Consider the following 18,474-nt stretch of genomic DNA (forward strand, 5'->3'; position numbering starts at 1 on the left):
CCTAGTCTCTGCCCCTGCAGCTATGCCCCAGCCCTCTGAAAAACCCAGCAACAATATCTGACACAGTGGCCTCAGGCAAAGTAAATTCCACACATGGTGTTAAATATGTATTTTCATTTCCTCTAAATTCACCAGCCTCCAATGGGACAGGCAGATTGCAGAGAGAGAATATGGAAGAGAGGTCAGTTCTTTTCCCTTGTTCTCATTTATTATTCATTTTAAGCCACCCCATCACACCCATCAATTTAGACAGAATTGGAAGATTCGGTTTGGAGAATTTCAGTCTCTATTTCCAGTTTGAAGGAAGAGGAGGGTCCAGGGGAGTCAGAGCAAGAACAGCGTCTTCTTGAAACACAAGGTGGCATTTCTGAAGTTTGACAAGGCTGGTGTGACTGCTGTGAGCCTGTGTCCACTTGGAAAAATAGTGTTGTTAGAAGTGGTTTGTGTGGCCACCGGGCCTCCATTTGGAGATGCCTCCAAACTCATGATGATTTGGTCTCTAGACTTAATCTTTCATCCTCTCCACCCACAGATAGCCAAGTTGCCCTGCAAAAAGCTCATACCCATTTCTAACCATCAGCGTCCAAGAGTACTTGCATTTCCGTGCTCATTGCTGTCATTGAGAAATTAACCTATAGAAGTCACTTTCATTAGTAAAACTTAGCCTGCTGTTGCTTTACTGGTGGGCTAATGCTGTCTTCAGCATCCTGTCAGAATGTCTGTTCAAAATGCACAAACCTTAGGAGAACCATTTACAACTCTTAGAGGGCCTAAACAAAGATATTAACTAAATGTTTTCCCAAGAGCTGGAAATAATCAAAGGCAGCAGGTGAAAACAATCATGATATCTTTACACATGGGCTGTGCCATGCCATCCTTAAAAGTTCTTGTCATAACTGTGGCTAAGGCTCTCCCCCACCCTACACCCACACGCCCACGGTATTTCATGTGGATTCAGGAAGCCTCTCAAGCATTTGGGATGAGATGTGAAAGATCACAGCCTGAAAGCAGAGGCTGGTTTATTTCTTCTGCGCATATCACTGGGTTACCGGTGTTTGCTCATAGATCAACAGCAACAGCCAGAATTTCCTTCACCTCTTGGACAGTGTGGTCCATGTTCCAGTTAGACCCCCTTACTTTCTTCTTCTTCTACATTTGGAGAACAAATTATACCAGCATGGTGATTACTCTCCCATGAAGTTTCTAAATCCCTTTTCTTGAGAGCCTGAATTCAAATGGGAACCTGAAAGCCTTGAGGTCAGTAATTTAGTGACTGGTCCATTCTCTTTAGCTCTTGAGAATTGCCATGGCATTCCTGGGGTACATTCATTAAAGTGCTTTTAAACAGAGGCTTGGTAAAGATATGCAACATAAATATTCTCCTGTGCACCTGGCTTAGGTGGGTAGCTTCAAGCTTCTTGCTCGCCGAAGGTCAGAACCAGTGTCATATTTACAGCAAACCCACTTATGATGCTGCTCCCTTTGGTTTTTATCGTCACAGTAGGTTTAACCTGACCAAGAAGTAATTACACCGTTATTTTTTATGTGGTGCTTTATTACTTGCTTTTCAAAATTGGATTCCAGCATCTCCTAAGCTAATAGCAACAAATGTCTGATTGTAACATTCACTGCATCAGGAGATGTGGGGTTATTGCGGAAGTGGCCACATACCCATTGCCCACACAATAACTGTTAATCCAAAACAAGTGAATTGCTTAACTAAACATCTATTGATTGTAAGTCACCAGGGACCAATATTAAGACCACCGACATCCAAAGGAGAAGATTAAATTCTGGTTACATAAACAAATGTATTTTGTAAATGTTTTGTGGCAAGGAGACCCAGTCCTCCTGGCTCACAAGTCCAGACCTAGAGTGGGTTAGAAACAGTAGCACCTCACTGGGGTGCTGTGAGGGATCAGCTGTGTTCCATCCACTTCTTAAAAGACAGGCATCAAGATTGGGAGCAGAAAATCTCGACAGCCATGGAAAATCCCATCATCCTCACCCCTCCCACTGTACTAACAGAAATTGGCCAAAGCTAGCGGTGAACTTCGCATCATAGTTTTTGTATCAGGGCACCTGGAGTTCTACACTTTCCTTTAGGACTGAAGTGACTCCAATCAGGGCTGAGTGTCCTCTCCTCTCTCTTATGCCTCTTGTGATTAGCTAAGCTTCAGTTGGGCAAACGGGTTTGCCATCATCCCTTGCTTACTTGATGTGTTCAGACCTTTGTATTTGGGGGTTATTGAGTGAGACAAAAGAGAACCAGAGCCTCTGGGTTAAAGCATCCACGAGTCTTCATTTTGGAGTGGTCTCCTTTGACAGCTTCTCCCCAGACCTCTCCTGGTTGATTACCCAGCTACACTAGCTAGCGTGGACAATTTTTAGCTCCTCATTTGACTTCAGTGACATTATTCTCTCCTGATATTCTTTCCACTTTTTTGACCTGCCTTTGTTATTTTTGTCTCTGAGTCTTTCTCAAACTATCCCTTAACTGTTGGTGTTTCCCATAGCGCTGTCTATCCTTGGTTCTCTTCTCACATTGATGTTTTCAGCTGTTACCTATATCTCAGTGTTACCCATAAAATTAACTCCATCCTTGATCTTCTTTCTGAATATCAGTCCTTTGTTTCCAACTATCTACTAAACATTTTCACATGGATATCCTATTGGTACCTAAAATTCAGCACGTCTGAAGTTGAACTCACGATTTTTCCTGCCATATACAGTTTTCTCCTTCCATTCTTTATCCTGATAAATGGCCACTCTGTTCATCTAGTCAGGGAAATTAGAAACGTCAGAGTCATCCTCCACTTTCTTCTAATCCCTCACATCTACCATGTTACTAAATTCATGTAATTTCTGTTCTAAAATATCTCTGAAATCTACCTTTTCCTCCTTTTCTCCATGACTACCTCATTATTAGTTGGTCTTTCATTTTCCATTTGGATTATTGTGATAGTTCTGACTTTAAAATTCATCTTTTACTGGACTCCTATGGTTATGTCTTCGAAATATAGATCTAATTGTATCTCTCCTATGATATGGAACACCTTTAATAGCCCCTTGTTACCTACCAGGTAAATTTCTTAGCAAGGCATTCAAGGCCAATACTATTACTCACAGTTACTCTTCAACACCCTAATCCCAATATATAAGCTATGCTCTTTCCAAACTGGAATATCTCATTGTATCTGACACATCATGTCCTTTTATATCTCTGTGCCTTTGCTCTTGCTGTTTCTTTTGCCTCGGATTCTTTTCCCACCCTTTTCAGTAGAAAAATCCTACTTATCCTTATACATCCAGCTCAGATATGACCTCTTTGGTATATGTTTCCTTGGCTCCAGTACAGATAATTATTTTTCCTTCTTCTGTGCAATGTACTATTACTACATTAGTAATGCTACAGTTTTGTATCTTTTTGAGTGGCTGATTATAGGCCTGTCTTCCCTGGATTATAAACTCCTCAAGGTCCAGTGATTAGGACCTCCTGCTTCCTCTGCAGGGGGCACGGGTTTGATCCCTGATCAGAGAACTAAGATCCCAAGAGCCACTGCATGGCCAAAAATAAATAAATAAATAAACTCCTCAAGGGCACATCACAGTGAGTTTTCAAATGGAACCATCTGCACCTGGAGAAGCATAGGGAACTGGACCTGTGCTGTACTTCTCTCTCTTTTTTCATTTCCTTTAGCACTTGGCCTCGTATATAGCAAGTGTCCAATCTTATTGAATTAATTAAGCAATGTAAAACATCTCAAGTGTGGGGAAAAAAATTCCCAGTTTAATTAGGTGTCTCCCACCTGTATTTTATTCCCGTTTTGTCACAAAATTTATATTGTTTTAAAACAGTTATGTTCTATTCCAGACAGAGCTGTGTTTCAGAATAACATTCGAGAATCAGAGGTGGTGGAATTCTTTGAATTGTAGTTTCCAGTTAGTGTGAGTAGGGGGAAGAAAGGCTGAACCCCAAGGACAAGTGAAGCATGCCCGATGTTCTCCTATAATACTGCCTCCTCACATTGTATTTACCACATTGTTGTAGAATTCTGTTTCTATCCTTCTACCCCTCTAGACTCTGGAGTTTCTTGACAGTGGGGAATGTGTAAATATGTCTAATTAATCCTGTATTCCGCACATCTCCCCCATTTTTAGCACATGTCAGGTATTCTGTTATTAGTAATTACAGCTGCCCATTGAGGATTTATTGTGTGCAAAGCATCATACAAATGGTATCACATCACATCTTCACGTTACATATTAGGAGACTTAAAGAATGTGACTTTTCCAAAAGGCACATAGCTGGTCAGTGACATAGCCTAGATGATAATCTAGCTCTGTCTTACCCCAAAAGGGTTGGAACTGAGGCAAGAAGTGGTATGTTAGAGAAATGGAAGTCAGATGAGGGCTGGAGTAGGACGTAAGTTGGGACAAAGAAAAGAATTAGAATAGACTGCACATAGAGGAGTATACTGGGAGCAAGAAAAGCATTAGAAGAGTACTGCAGGTCCAAATTGTTAGAGGCTTATCCTGGAGGCCTCTTGGTTATCCTAACTAGGCTGTTCTAGCAAAGAGGTTAAGATCAGGGCTTGGGAGGCAGACTGCCTGGGCTCAAATCTCTAGCCTTTCACTCATTAGCTCTGTGGATCGAGGCAAGGTGTTTAACTCCTTCAGGCTTCAATTTCCTTCTCTGTATAACAGGCATAACAATAATACTTCCCTTTGGGGTTTTGGTAAAGATCAGATAGGTTAGTCCATGTAAAGTGCTTGGCACATGCTAAGTCCTTAGGAAGTGTTAGCTGATGCTCTTATTAAATTAATAATACAAGAAAAGACACAATGCATGAATGCAATGGATTTTCATAGCATCTTCGCATTTAGTTGATTCTACAGTTCTGAGTAGATCCATGTTTCCTAAACTTACGCACCAAGGTGTCCCTTCGAACATACAGGGGTGATGTGGGGTATTTTAAATTTGAGGGAAACAAGTGATACTTTAAGTCTGTCAGGTACCAGACAAACTGCTAGTTTGAGGTAGTTCATAACTCAACATTAGATCGCACTGTGTTCCTTTTGATGGTGTCATAGCTTTGCAAGGCTCAGTTTTTAGCAGTCGCTGTGATTCAAGGAGGTGTCCTGAGAAAATCAACGTGGAATAGAAAAAAGCGCGTCAATGTCCGATCTTACTCCAGGCTTTGAGAAGTTGTACTGTGCTCAACAGGAGCACACATCCTGTGAGTAAGTTCTTGTGATTATTTTAGGATGAATTGAAAGTATTATTGTATTATTTTTTCTTTCCATTTCTTTGTAATTTTTTCAAATGGCTGCTAAGTTGTTAGGATATAAATATCAAGGATATAAATATTAAGATGTTAGGATATAAACAATATTAAGCTGTTTGGAACTAAGTAGTTAATTAAACAGAATTGTTGGGTGTTTCTTTTGGCTTGAGGGCTCTGTGAAAAGATTACTGAGGCACCCAAGGTACTGTGAACAGAGAAAGTTCAAGAAGCTCTGGAGCAGACAATGAATAGAGATATATTCAGAATTGTGTTAAGGCTATAAAGGGAAGGGTTCCAGTGTCAAACATTCAGGCAGAGGAGACTTTCTGGCTGAGTCGAAGGCTAATGACATGCAGTAAAAATAATCACTTAGGTTGGGTCAATACTGCAGAAGTCTGGCTTCATTTATTTTATATCAAGTGCTATTTAGGTTGGAGTTCAGGCTGGCAAAAACCTCTAGGCTTATCTGCAAGACCACTGTTAATGCTCTACATAGCATGCTTGTTATACGTTCTCTTTGAGTCCATTAAAATATAACCAAATAAGCACTTAATCCTCTAATATCTGCCAGTTACAAGTACTTTCCTGTCTTGTTAGGAGAATTAATGGATTATTTGGAATCACTTTCATGTCACTTTTCTTGGGATTTTTTTTCTCCCCTCCCAGTCTGTCTGCAGAACTCTGCTGTAACTTCATCATCCAGCTCTTCTGAAACCTGCCCACTGGTTTAGAGGAGACAGCTCTGTGACAGTGGCAGTAGTTTTTTGAGTTGTCACATAAGACCATGATATTAACAATCATAAGTGGGACCTCGGCCCAGAACTCTGTGCTCAGTTAGCAAAAGGCGCAGAGAAGGGTTTCTGAGCTTTGGAGCCTGACTCGGTGCTCTTCCCTGCTGAGAGCCATATGATGCTGGTAGCTTGTTTTAGGAGAGTAATAAGTATTGTTGTTTAACAATTGTGTTGTTGAAATTCAGCTCCACTATGTCTGACAGTATTTATCTAAAATACTTTCCCTGGTGCGTGTTCAAGTTCCAGTAAACCGTGTCTTATTGTGCGACCTTTTCATTTTCCAGTGAAAAGGGATCAGCTCGTCAGATAAAAGCTACAAGCCAAAGTACAGGAAAAATGCGTGCTCAGAAAATCCAAGCATGATTGAAAACAAGATGTGTTAAATCAATGCAGTTTATCGCCTGCCTATTCCCGGCAATTGCTGTTCTAAGCTCATTCTGAACACACGCTGGATGATAAAAGTACAGTGTCAAGCACTCGCTGGGGTGGGAACTCAAGAAAACATGTTTATCAGACAGGCTGGGTGATTTTACCCCCTTGAGAACAGTTATTGTCAAAACTCTTTGGGAAGAAATCTAAAGAACAATTATAGAAGGAATATTACTCTTGTTATAGCAGAAGATATGCCAGTAGGGAAGAAAATGATGGATTTATCTTTGAACTTTAAAGAAGAAAGAGTGTGTTGGCCTCCAATATTTAAAACACTATCATCCATTACATGGCGACAACCATCCTCTTCTCATTCAATTGAGCAAATCTGGCTTTGAAACCTAATCATAAATGAGGCATTAAAAAACAAACAAAAAAACTCCAAAATGAAAAAGATTGAAAGGCAAAAAAAAAATTCTGGAGATAGTCAAGCTTCTGTTTGCTTGAGGGATTTAATTTTAGTTTTATACTTGCATCAGATTTGGAAATCTAAATTAAGTATCCTGGAAGGCCAAGCTGTACAGAGCACATCGTATGCAGTAACAGGGGCAACTTTTCTCATCAACTTTATCACAATTAGAGAGCAATACAGTTTTCCCTAATTATTGTACATTCACCTACTTCCCATTTTAGATAGAGTATAACCCTGCAGGGCAAAAAGTGGGTCTGTTTAAGAAATGCTCCACTTCTGCCAGTGAGTTCTCACCAAGGATCTTCTAGAAAATACCAACTGGTTGTGATGTGAAATAAGTTGGTTTAATGTATCTCAACAGCATTATGTGTCTCTGTTTCTCAAAAGACAAATCAACTTTTGAGAGCCCAGCTCAGACCTGTAAGGAGAAGTTGATGAGACAGAAAGCACAGTTTCTTGATTATTTGTGGGGCAAGTTTAAAATGCCAGGGTGGCCTCTCCAACAGGTTTGTGCTTGTTGACATGGTAAGCTTTAAGAAATCAGGCCAAGTGATTGTTCACCCGTTTGAAGTCAGGAATCTGGCACAAGGATTCCTCCTAGTGCTGGATTTCTGTTTCACAGATATTTAGTAAAACAAGGTGCCATTTAATTGATTTGGTAGCTGGACTTGTCAATATGCTGCAAATTGAGATTTATCAATATGAAAATAAAATAGTCATCTTGGCATAGTAAGTGAAGCACTGAGGTTTTTGTTCTGATTCATGTACCCAGCTCTTTCTGTGCCTCAGTTTCTCACCTTCAAATTGGGAGTAATAAATTTTGACATTTATGTCAAGGGCATATTGAAAGACTCAGTGGGGTAATGTCTATAAAGCACTTTGATATTAATGGGAGAAGCGTCTTATATGACCTCGGGGTATGTTTGAAATGACACTTCTCCAAGTAATCATTGTGATCATTAACATCTATTAAAAACGTTCATAGGTCCTTATAACTTAGAGAATAATTGAGTTCAGGATACACAATCTTAAAAATGTGTTTTCTTCTGCAGATGCCTTTAAAAGTAACCTGTCAACATGTAAATTGGTATAAATTTCAGGAAGGATAGTTCGAAAATATATGTATCAAAAGTCTTGAAATGTACATATTCTTTTATCTAAGAATTTCTCTTGAAAATTTTGAGGAAAAAATACATCCCCATTAACGGGGGATTTGTTGCGTAAATTATGGCCATCCATATAATTACAATATGCTGCAACCATTAAAAAGAATGAGGTGGATATAAATATGTTTATAATCTATATTTATATAAAACAGTATTGTAAGAATGCCCAAAAGCCTACATATTAATATAAATAGTGATTATATATGAGTATATATATTATGAGGCTTTTTTCCTTCTTTGTGTTTCCTTTGTATTTTTTATACAATAAGAGTATATTCCTTTTAGACGTAGCAAAACAGTAAAGCTACTTCCATTTTGAAAAACAAAAGCGAGTCACTCAATTCTTGCTTCCTGCTCTTGATTGCTTTTGCTTCTGGAAGAGTTATTAATTTCCTAACATACGCAAGTCCTTTGCATTCCAAGTGACAGTCCTCAGGGTCTTCCATCGCTTTCTCCCAGAGCCCCTGTATTTTTTCATCCTGGGCTCTGATCCACTTTGCAGAGCTCTTTTCTCTCTTCAGTCTTTACCTTGCAGGCTCTGGCTCCAGTCTCTGTAAAGAGAACGTGGCCGCACAAGCCAACAGTACCTCTGATGGTACCCTCGGTAGAGAGAAGTATTACTTCCTTTGCTTGATTTTTGAATCTTAGTGTTGTTGCTCCACATCAAGAGGTTTGAAAACTACAAATAAGAGATCAGAGCATGTTGAAAGCCAGTTTGGAAATTTTCCTTTGGCTCCTGTATTGGTAAATTCTGCCCATGTTGGCTTCATCCTGACACCCTTCTGGTTCAGTTATAGCTTTCTGCAGTTCAGTGAGCCTCTTCCCGAAGCTCTCCTGAACCTCCTTCCTGAGGCAGGGTGCCAGGCTGTGAAAGCATTTCACGCCGAAAGCAGGGGCTCTGCTTGCAAGGCACTTGGTGTTAGGTTTCTTAGGGAATGTATCCCTTCCAGGAAGAGATGACCCGGAATACCATGTGTGCACTAAACATCTAGGTGAGGAATGAAACAACCAAACGTCTGGAAAAGCAATGCATTTCTTCCTTGACCGTATTTCTGGCTCTTGTTTAGGTTTCTGGTTGATTTTGCGGTTTGTATCTTTTAAAGTTAGTCTTAAAGATAGGTTCGTGAAGATAACTTGCTGTTTTATTGTTTACCTCTGGTTGTTAATTTAGTGACTGAGGGGAAAAATAGGGCCATTATGGAACAAAAAGACTGCCTAACACATATATAATAACTCTTATGCCCAGAATGGATCTGCCTTGAAGGGAAATGCTCCGCTGTATTCCTTTAGTTCAAATATAGAATAGTCACCAGGGAAGCTTGGAGACCCAGGTGCTGGTTTTATCATTGCCTTTGCTATGAGGCTTTATTACTTGGCATAGAGTCTAGATATTTGTTTGGACATTAAATGGCAGTAGAATATAAATATTACCTTTCTAATATCTGCATTTCTTTTTATTTCCAGTCAAAATGACATCATGTCACATAACCATTTAAAAAAAGGAAATTAAAACCCCAGAAATATGTTAAAGCGCTACAGTGAGTCACTGAGCTATGAAAGCAGGGGAACTCTGCGCGCTTACGTTGGAATGGCACCCAAAACCTCTTTTCCCCTGACGTTTAGGAACACAACTGTCCTGCCTTTCATCTCCATTGTTTCCAGAGATAAGTACTTCAGAAGTTAAGGAGGACAGAGGAGTGTTTTCTCTAAAAGGCAACTCTGAAAAGAGAAAAATCAGTTCTAATAACTGAGAATGCATTTGTCTTGACTACATGGTTTTAATTTGCAAATAAATCTCCTTAAAGAGAATTTTCTTTCTTTGATGTGTTTGTGGATTAAAAAAAATAAAAAAGAAGACGACTAAAGGCATGAAAAGGCCACAATTCACATATACATTTGGTAAGGATTTACCCATTACCAGATGTTTTGAATGAATTTTATAATCTTGTCACTATTAGTAGGACATAAAATCTAGTTGTATTATTCTAAATTTTCTTTGCATATAGCGTTTCATGCTGCATGAACATTTGGACACTGTAAATAGCTTTGTATAACCAGAGTTCTTCTGTCTTGACCAGAGAACCTTGGTTGAAGCCCAAAGGGGAAGGGCTCTGCATAGACTGGTTCTGTATGGAAAGTTACTGGTTTCCTTTAGGGGAGTCTGAGATTGTGAGACTGGGTAGGAACCCAAAGCCATTTATAAGCTGACCCCACACAAGGCCACATGAAGTGGTTTGATGTTTTTGAAAAATATTTAACTATCTTTTCCCTTTTGAAAAGTAATGACTTTGATACAGCTGAGCCTACTTCCTCCCTATACCCATTCCCCAGTATCCTATCATAGCTGTGAGAGGACCCTTCTGAAATCTCAGCTGATACATCTGCCCTACAAGCTTGCTCCTGTGTAGAAGCATTTATTCTTGCCTCTTATGCATTTATAGGAAAGTTTCAGACTTCCTGTAGGATATGTACACAGCTCCATGAGGTCCTACTTAGCTTACTCAGCTAATATGTATCTACCTCTAAGTTTGAACAGGACACTGGAAGACATCTTGAATGCAAATCTTTGTGGCTTCCCAGTAGCCTGATCTCTCTATAAATCCACATGGTCCTGTGAAGTGTAGTGTGAGCCTAGAGTCAGAAAAGAGGAACAGCGGCGGTGACCCACCATCTGACCATCAGGGAGGCAAGAGAATGGATTGCTGAGCAGGAGGGAAGCCTGGCCATGGGAGCTGGAACCAGGTTCCAACTCTACAATCATAGTAGTTCATTTCTTCTTTTTTTTTTTTTTTTTTTTTTTTTTTTTGGTACGCGGGCCTCTCCCTCTTGTGGCCTCTCCCGTTGCGGAGCACAGGCTCCGGACGCGCAGGCTCAGCGGCCATGGCTCACGGGCCCAGCCGTTGCGCGGCACGTGGGATCCTCCCGGACCGGGGCATGAACCCGCGTCCCATGCATCAGCAGGCGGATTCTCAACCACTGCACCACTAGGGAAGCCCAGTAGTTCATTTCTGAGGTGAGATTATGTACACGTCTCAGAAAGTTTATTTTTAAGGGATTATGTGACGTAAAACAGTGAATTCCTACCAGTGCCATCTGAACACTTGGTAGGCACTAGAAATGATTATTGAGTCAATGGACAATTTATTATCTTGTGGAATGTTTTTAATGCCCTCACTTGTCCCATTTTATTATGCTGATTTAAAAATTGAGGGCTTTTCTTCCTTGGGATTATGGATTTTGCTAAACCTCTGAGCCTCCCTTATTCCGTTACCACCCCTAACTGGTTTAGGAGAACACCCTCTCAAACCCTGTTGAAAGTGTGGGTTAGGTACTTGGAAGTGGGGTGACACGAGAAGCTCTCATCATTGCATTCCTTTTGCAGTTTACAGTTTCATCTGTTTTTTCTTTTTACAACCTAAGATACTCATGCTTTATTTGTGGTTAATTGTGCGCAGTTAAATTTTTTTCTTTCTCTCCTGGATTCTCGGAATTGTTTCAAGTTTTAGGGGGAAAAACTTGACTAGTCCCACTTCTTCTTTTGGTGCCCCCTGAGCCCTGTGCTTGAATACAATGAGGTCACTTTGTTGAAGGATTAACTTTATATTACATTCTTGCAGAGTAGATGTATGTCCCTAAGGTACGACTACCCCCACTGATGAAAATAAATATGCCATTCTTCACGATTCCTCCCGGTTACTCTCTCTGTTGATTTTCACAGAGTTTATGAATAGTCACATATTTATACAACTGGCCAAAAGTATACTACTTATTTTTCTTATGGTCTGTAATAACCTAGGCAATGTTATTAAAGGGTATACAGACCCTTTTGCAGGCAAAGTTTCTTATGTCATTACTTTATACAAGCAGTTCAGATTCCATCTTGGGAACACTCTCTTGCTCTTAACCTTTTTCTCTGATTATAAAAGTAATATATGTTCATTGTGGAAAATGTAGACAATGCACAGCATAAAGAGAAGGAAGAAAAGCACTTCAAGTCTCACTTCTTAGAAATAACTACTGTTAGGCAGTTTATACACAGAAACCCTTTCTTTATTCTCTGTATATGTTCATTTAAAAAAAAGTAACCATACTGCACATATGCTCTTGTAATCTGCTTCTTGACAGCAATATATTTTATGCCAGTAAATTTTTTTTCCTATTTTTTTTTTTCCAAAAGCATTGCTTTTGAGGACTGCCTCATATTCCTATGGGTGTGCCGTAATTTAACCATCCCCCTCCCTAGACAGTTAATCTGTTTTCAGGGTTTTTTTTTTTAAAGTAACAATCTCTATCAGATGGCCCCTCTCACTCAATAATTGGTTTAGTTTTTTTCTTTAGTCACTGCAATCAGAGAAATCATCAGGCACCTTTGAATTTAAGACAATTAAAGAACAATTTAAGAACTTTGCTTGCATATCTTTAGTGTTATCTTTGTTTACAGCACTAGACAATGCCATTGTAATATTCAATATGTAGATTGAGGGCAGGTTAATATATTAAAAAATACGAGTGTAGAGCAAATCATAAAGGCATGGGAAATAAATTAAAAGCCTTTGTCCCTCTACTGAAATATTTCCTCTCACATAGCATACTTCCATAGACTAGATGCTTATTTTTCTTTGAATAATGAGTTTAATATATCTAATTCAATTACTTTTTCTGGCAGCAGAATGGCTTCTCCTCATCTCTTTAGCTATTAGCTCCATATGATATTTGAATCAGTTCTTTTAATTGTGGATACTGAATGTCAATCATTCTGTTGTGAGTTTGTTCCTATGGTCAGAGAAACATATCCTCCCCCCAATACATCAGTCATTCAATTAAAAACTATGGGTTTCTTGACACAGTAGGAGTTAATTCATTATGCAAACAACTGAAGGGGTGGGTGAACAAGTCAAGTTTTATTGCTGGCTTACACTGAAAAATAAAACCAAGAATTAGAATTTTCAGGATGCTGAATCATATCTTCAAGTGTTAAAATGATACATTTAATTGCCTAAAGCTATTTTTATGGTTAAACATCTTTGTTGGCAATTAGCCTTATGGGTGGGAGATAGATGTGATGTACAGCTTAACCTGGGCGCTCATTCCTGTCACTCTCGGGCATTTCTTTATTAAATACTGGGATTTTATGAGTCACAGCTTCCCTGTGTAAAGAATTGTATGGCTTTTTCTCTACAAGTCTAATTTGAAAAAAAAAAGAATTTTTCTCAAGGGTTTAGAAAGTAATTCATAAAATGGGAGGAACAATAAATATTGTGCCTAAACTCATGTACCACTATATACAGAGAGATTTGGTACACCTGGGTGTAATTTTAGTTAATTTCCACACGAGACAGGTTGAAAGTTTACAGTTTGGAAGGGGGCGGGGAGAAGGTGGGGGAAATGGCTAAACCTCATATTTGCAAAAATGATTACATTGTCTTAAATGGCTACACTATTAACAACTTCAACAGGCATTGCATTTGGGAAAAAAAAATCTTAAAAAAAGTTACCTGAAGTTCACTCCAACTTAAAATATACAAGTGAGGAAAAAGTACTTACTCTGATTTATATGTCTTTTGGAGGTGTAATTATTGGCTTTTTACTCACCTATGTAAAACAATGTACTTTTGTAAATGGATTTCTGGCCACTTTATGCAGCCTTTTCTTTTCTTTTCTTTCTTTTTTTTTTTTTACATAAAAAGTAAGCACTGTCAATCAAGGAATTTTAAGGTTTATTTCCTCTTTAGAAATGATTGATAGCCTTTTAGATTTACAAGTTGACAAGTTAAAGGGTTCTATTGGTATAATTATGTACTAAATTCACAGTCTTTCAATTTAAATGTCCTTTTAAAACCACAAGATTATCATACCTGTATTTTGAAAAGTGGGCCAGTCAGTTTGGGTTGGTATACAAATTGCTTCCATTAGCCTCGGGACCTATTTGAATTTAATACAGTTTTTTAAAGTTACTAGTAGTATGAATCTTACTTTTAAAATTTAGGTTAATGGAAATGCATTTTAAGTAAAGCATGTGGTGGCAACTTGTTTTCTAAATGTATAGCTAAATGTCAGAACTACAAAGACTCTCTTTCTTTTTATTCAGTATGGGAGAAAATATGTGGTTGAGTACTTTGGTTACATGAAAAAAAGAAAGGAAGAAAAAAACCCGCTCATTACTTAGAGGAGATGGGGGATGTGGGTGGAGGACAGAGCCGCCATCTTTTCCTGGTCAGGCGAGGAAAGCTGGAGATATTTCATATGCTGGGGAGGAATTTCAAAAGTGTTACACCAGAGCCCACTTTGTATCGAGTTGAATTTAAGGATGCTTGGAAGAAGGTGTAGTCGATATGGGTACAAGAAGGCCCATTGTCTCCAAATATTATTACAGGTTTGCTCTTCTTTTAGTCTTTTAAAAAAATTCTTCTTGGAGAGCCAGCTGCTGTGAGCTAGTGCTCCACAGAGGTTAGCCTTTTCCTGAAATAATATTGATATTGGTGAATCAGTCTTTCATCTTCGATATGAGGGTGTCGTATCAAGGGCATTTTCAATACCTGTCTCTTTTCGGATTCTTAGAAGAGCCTTTCTGGCGGGAGGAGGTCTGGTCTCCTCTGCCCCACCACACTTAATTGCTCCTGATGGCATTGTGATACTGTATCAGCTGAGGTCCACTTGATATTCTGTAGCTAAGCAAGTACTTTTAATTCTGCTCTTTATAACTGTAGATACCCTTGGCCAAGCCCTCCAGTGTTGTAACTCAGGCTTCTGACTAAAGGGAATCCTGAAACCTCACACCAAGTTCCATTTTACCTTCCATTTTCAACACTGTAAGGAATATAGAATTTGTCCAGAAGAGCAGAGTTTAGGACCTGCTACTCATATTCTTTTGAGTGAGTCAGTCCCCACCAAAAGGGATCATTCGTCCAATCACGTTATGATCTAATTCAAAAGTATCAATGAATCTTTGGACTTCCCAGTTATTTCTGCACCAAGTGTTGCAAATCATGTGCTGTTTTATTTCCTGAAATTGTTCTAATTGTATGACTTCTTCATTGCAGCACTTAATGAACCCACCATCGATTATGGTTTCCAGAGGTTACAGAAGGTTATTCCCCGGCACCCTGGCGACCCTGAGCGCTTGCCAAAGGTAGGACACCTCCTCTTTGGGTTAGGGTCTCTGGAAGCATGGGCTTGGGTGATTGGCAGAAAACTTTGCCATTGATAAAAGTTAGTTCATAGATAAGCAACTCAATATTTTTGTGCTTTGTGTATTTAGTATTATAAGGTAAGCAATAATCAAAGTAGCAAGCACTTATGTGCCAGGTAATGTTTTACTTATATCATGTCATTTCTTCCTCTAAAAAACCCTCTGAGGTTGGTGCAATTACCACCTCTATTTTAGAGAAGAAAATAACCAAACAAAGAGAGGTTAAATCATTTGCCCAAGGTCACACAGCATGTAAATTGCTAAACTGAGATTCAAACCCCTAAAGCCTGGCTCCTAAGTCCAGGTTATTAATCATTATATCGCATCAGTTCTCAAGAGGAAAAAGAACATTGCTTTTCTACCCCCATGAGGATCTTTACTTATTTCTGGTGAGGAGAGAACAGCTAGAGCTCAAAGGAAAGTATATTGGCACACCTTGCACAGGGGCTACTAAGACGTGAGTCTGTTCCCTCCAGAGTCATCCCACCTAAGACACAAGTGGGAGAAATTAGACACAAATTCAAGATAGAGCAATATATGTCATACAGCAATGTTATTAATTGCCAATGCAGAAAAAGAAATGCACATTTCTTGGTTTCTATTCTGTACCTGTTGTCAATGTCGGGGATATTCCCATCCCTGTACCCAAGGAACTCTGACCCCCTGTGGGAGAGAAAGCCAAATACAATGCCATACAAAACAGAAAACAATAGGTACATTTAACAAAAGTGCAACCAAAGTTCTGGGAGGACTCAGAGGAGAGAACAGTTAAATGCTGAAGAAGTTCAACGAACAGAATTGGTCGAGCTACCATTCACTGTTTACTGATAGCAAAATGAAATTTCATTTACTACACAAGTAAAAATTAGTATAAATTAAATGAGTAGAGGAAAGGTCCTCTCCATGCCACAGCGAGTCTAGAGATATGTCATTTCCAGGTCTGTTTCTGCTCATAATACACTTAAAGAAATGAAGTTGGCATCCTTCCTAGCTCAGTGAACCTCTTTGGGGGATCATTTCATCATCATGTCTTACCTGTGGGCCCTGCTGCACTGAAGGGGCAGGACCACTATCAGAACAGGCCTGTCCAGGAGAAAGCTGCCCCTCCCGCCAAAACTGATGCACAGATGTGAGGGGCTGGGGGGTGGGTTAGGGGCACTGCCTGCCCAGAGAGAGGAAGAACCGTGACATGCAAATTCTGCCCTCTCCTAGACCCCAGGGGAAGACCCACAGAGCCTTCAGTCTCAACCCTGAGTTCCCTTCACAGCCTCACTTCCACTGAATGCTGTTCACCTTAAAAAAACATCTTGAGAGCATTTCACCTGAGGAAGAAATCATATGATGTGTTGGTCTGTACATATCCTTGTATTTGAAAGGGGCCTCCACTTTACACCTCCTTCCCTTTCACCCTGACTTATTCTTGGTGAGCAATTACAGAATCGGACAGTAATAGTGAACGACCCTCTGCTTCCACAGATGGGTGTGCCATGGAGAGAATTACCTTTAGGTTCCTTTGTCTGGCAAGAACCCAACTCCCTTGCATTTCCTATGGGAAAATAATCGGTCATTTTATAGCACAAAGCTGTAAATAATGTGTGTCCACCCAATGGTGGGAAGAAGCCATGAGGGCATTGCCAGATTCTTCCCATTGTTTCCATTTGGGGACAATTTTCACTTTCATTTGGCATTTGAAGTCCCTAGAGTCTGCTGAAGGGACTGGAGAGCTCTGTGGTCTGGGTCAAAATTCTTTCTCTCCCCCCCACCAAATTCTTAACCTCTCGTGCCTCAGTTTCCTTCTCTGTCAAATGGAGATGGTAATACTTCTACTTTGGGGGGTTGCTTTAATCACTTCTTTAGCAGTCAACAAAAGGTGGCTATAATTATTTGCCATTTGAGTGAGAGTGGGACCCTGGCTTCTGAGAGCTCTCCTACCCAATCTCTGCAGAGCAGGAAGTCCTAATTCAGGTCAGCAGTGGAGTGTATGGTTTATCTTCTGTGTCTTGGTTTCTTCACCTATAAAATGGGAGTGAGATAATTGTGCCAGCTTCACTGGGATCACATAAGGATAAAAAGAAGTAATCCTGTGGGTGCCTCAGCATAGTTTCTGGCCCACAATTGCCACTCTATAAATATTGATTGAAAAAAAAGGAGACAGATTTGGTTTAATGGTTGAGGTGTACAGCAACCAAGCAGGACTTTTCTTATTCATAAAGAAAGGAGAGAAACAGGAATATATGCTTGAGTATTGTGCATTTACTTTTAATAACATTTTCATGGCTGCACATCACGTTCAGAAACGTTGAACAAATAGCACAGGCACGTGTCACTTTGTCCCCGGTGGCCTGATGGTGAAATTCCCAGCCCCGTTTTCCTGGGTTTGGGAAGAGTAATCAAGGACACAATGGGTTTGTGTGTTAAGGAAACACTCCACAGTGTGCATCCAGCCACTGGACCGTGCGAGGACTTTGGCCAGAGCCCACCCCAGGAAGCTCTCTGTGTGACTCAGATCAGAGTGGTGTCCTCTTGGCTCCGAATGTGAAGGTGGAGTGAGAGTTCAAGAGCAGGGTCAGGAAGTGGCGGATGGAGCCAGCACAAGGTATTCCTGTGGACCTGGGAGATTTACAGTCCGGCTGTCCATTGTTAGGGGGTGAAAACGGGCTCCGCCTTTCTTAGAATCATGGTCAGTGTTTGTAAAACAGGAGTGTTTCAGTGAGCCACGGACCACACACCTTAAAAAACAAACTCCACTTTATTAAACCCATGTGTTTGCGAATAGACAAAGCTAGATTCATACAACCACCCACATATTCTGTCAAATGAAACTGCTCCAAAGACCAAGCAGACAGCTTTCCATAATAATATGCCTTTGTATACTGGCTTGTGCTTTTTCAAAGGACTTGTACATGCGTTGTTTTATTGGAGCCCCTCTCGTGAGAGAAGTCGGGAAAGCAGACATCATTCCTATTTACCAAATGAGAAAACGGGAGCAAGCCGAATCCTGCTCTGTAAATTATTTTGTCCCTGAAAGCCACCATCAGTGATAGTTGCTGTACACACAAATTTAAAATACTACAATTATGCTAACCCCAGATGTGCTTTGGTTTCCTTTTTCATGTGCACGTGGAGAAGGGCAGGCTAAGGTTTTTCAGCTGCAGCATTCTATTCTGTGTTATACAGACGTGCCTTCCCCTCTGGATCC

The 18,474-nt window shown here is 40.0% G+C and overlaps 1 protein-coding gene across 6 annotated transcripts in view; it reads left to right on the forward strand.

The window, feature by feature from the left end:
• Positions 1-18,474, forward strand: part of EBF1 (EBF transcription factor 1) — a 399,420-nt gene that overhangs the window by 349,708 nt on the left and 31,238 nt on the right. For all 6 annotated transcript variants that reach the window (XM_067031999.1, XM_067032000.1, XM_059062921.2 and 3 more), the window contains one exon: positions 15,127-15,215. In XM_067031999.1, coding sequence (XP_066888100.1) covers positions 15,127-15,215 — 89 coding nt within the window. The remainder of the gene's footprint in view (positions 1-15,126; positions 15,216-18,474) is intronic.

Source organism: Kogia breviceps, chromosome 4 (genome assembly GCF_026419965.1).
Source record: "Kogia breviceps isolate mKogBre1 chromosome 4, mKogBre1 haplotype 1, whole genome shotgun sequence".
Lineage (NCBI taxonomy): Eukaryota > Metazoa > Chordata > Mammalia > Artiodactyla > Physeteridae > Kogia > Kogia breviceps.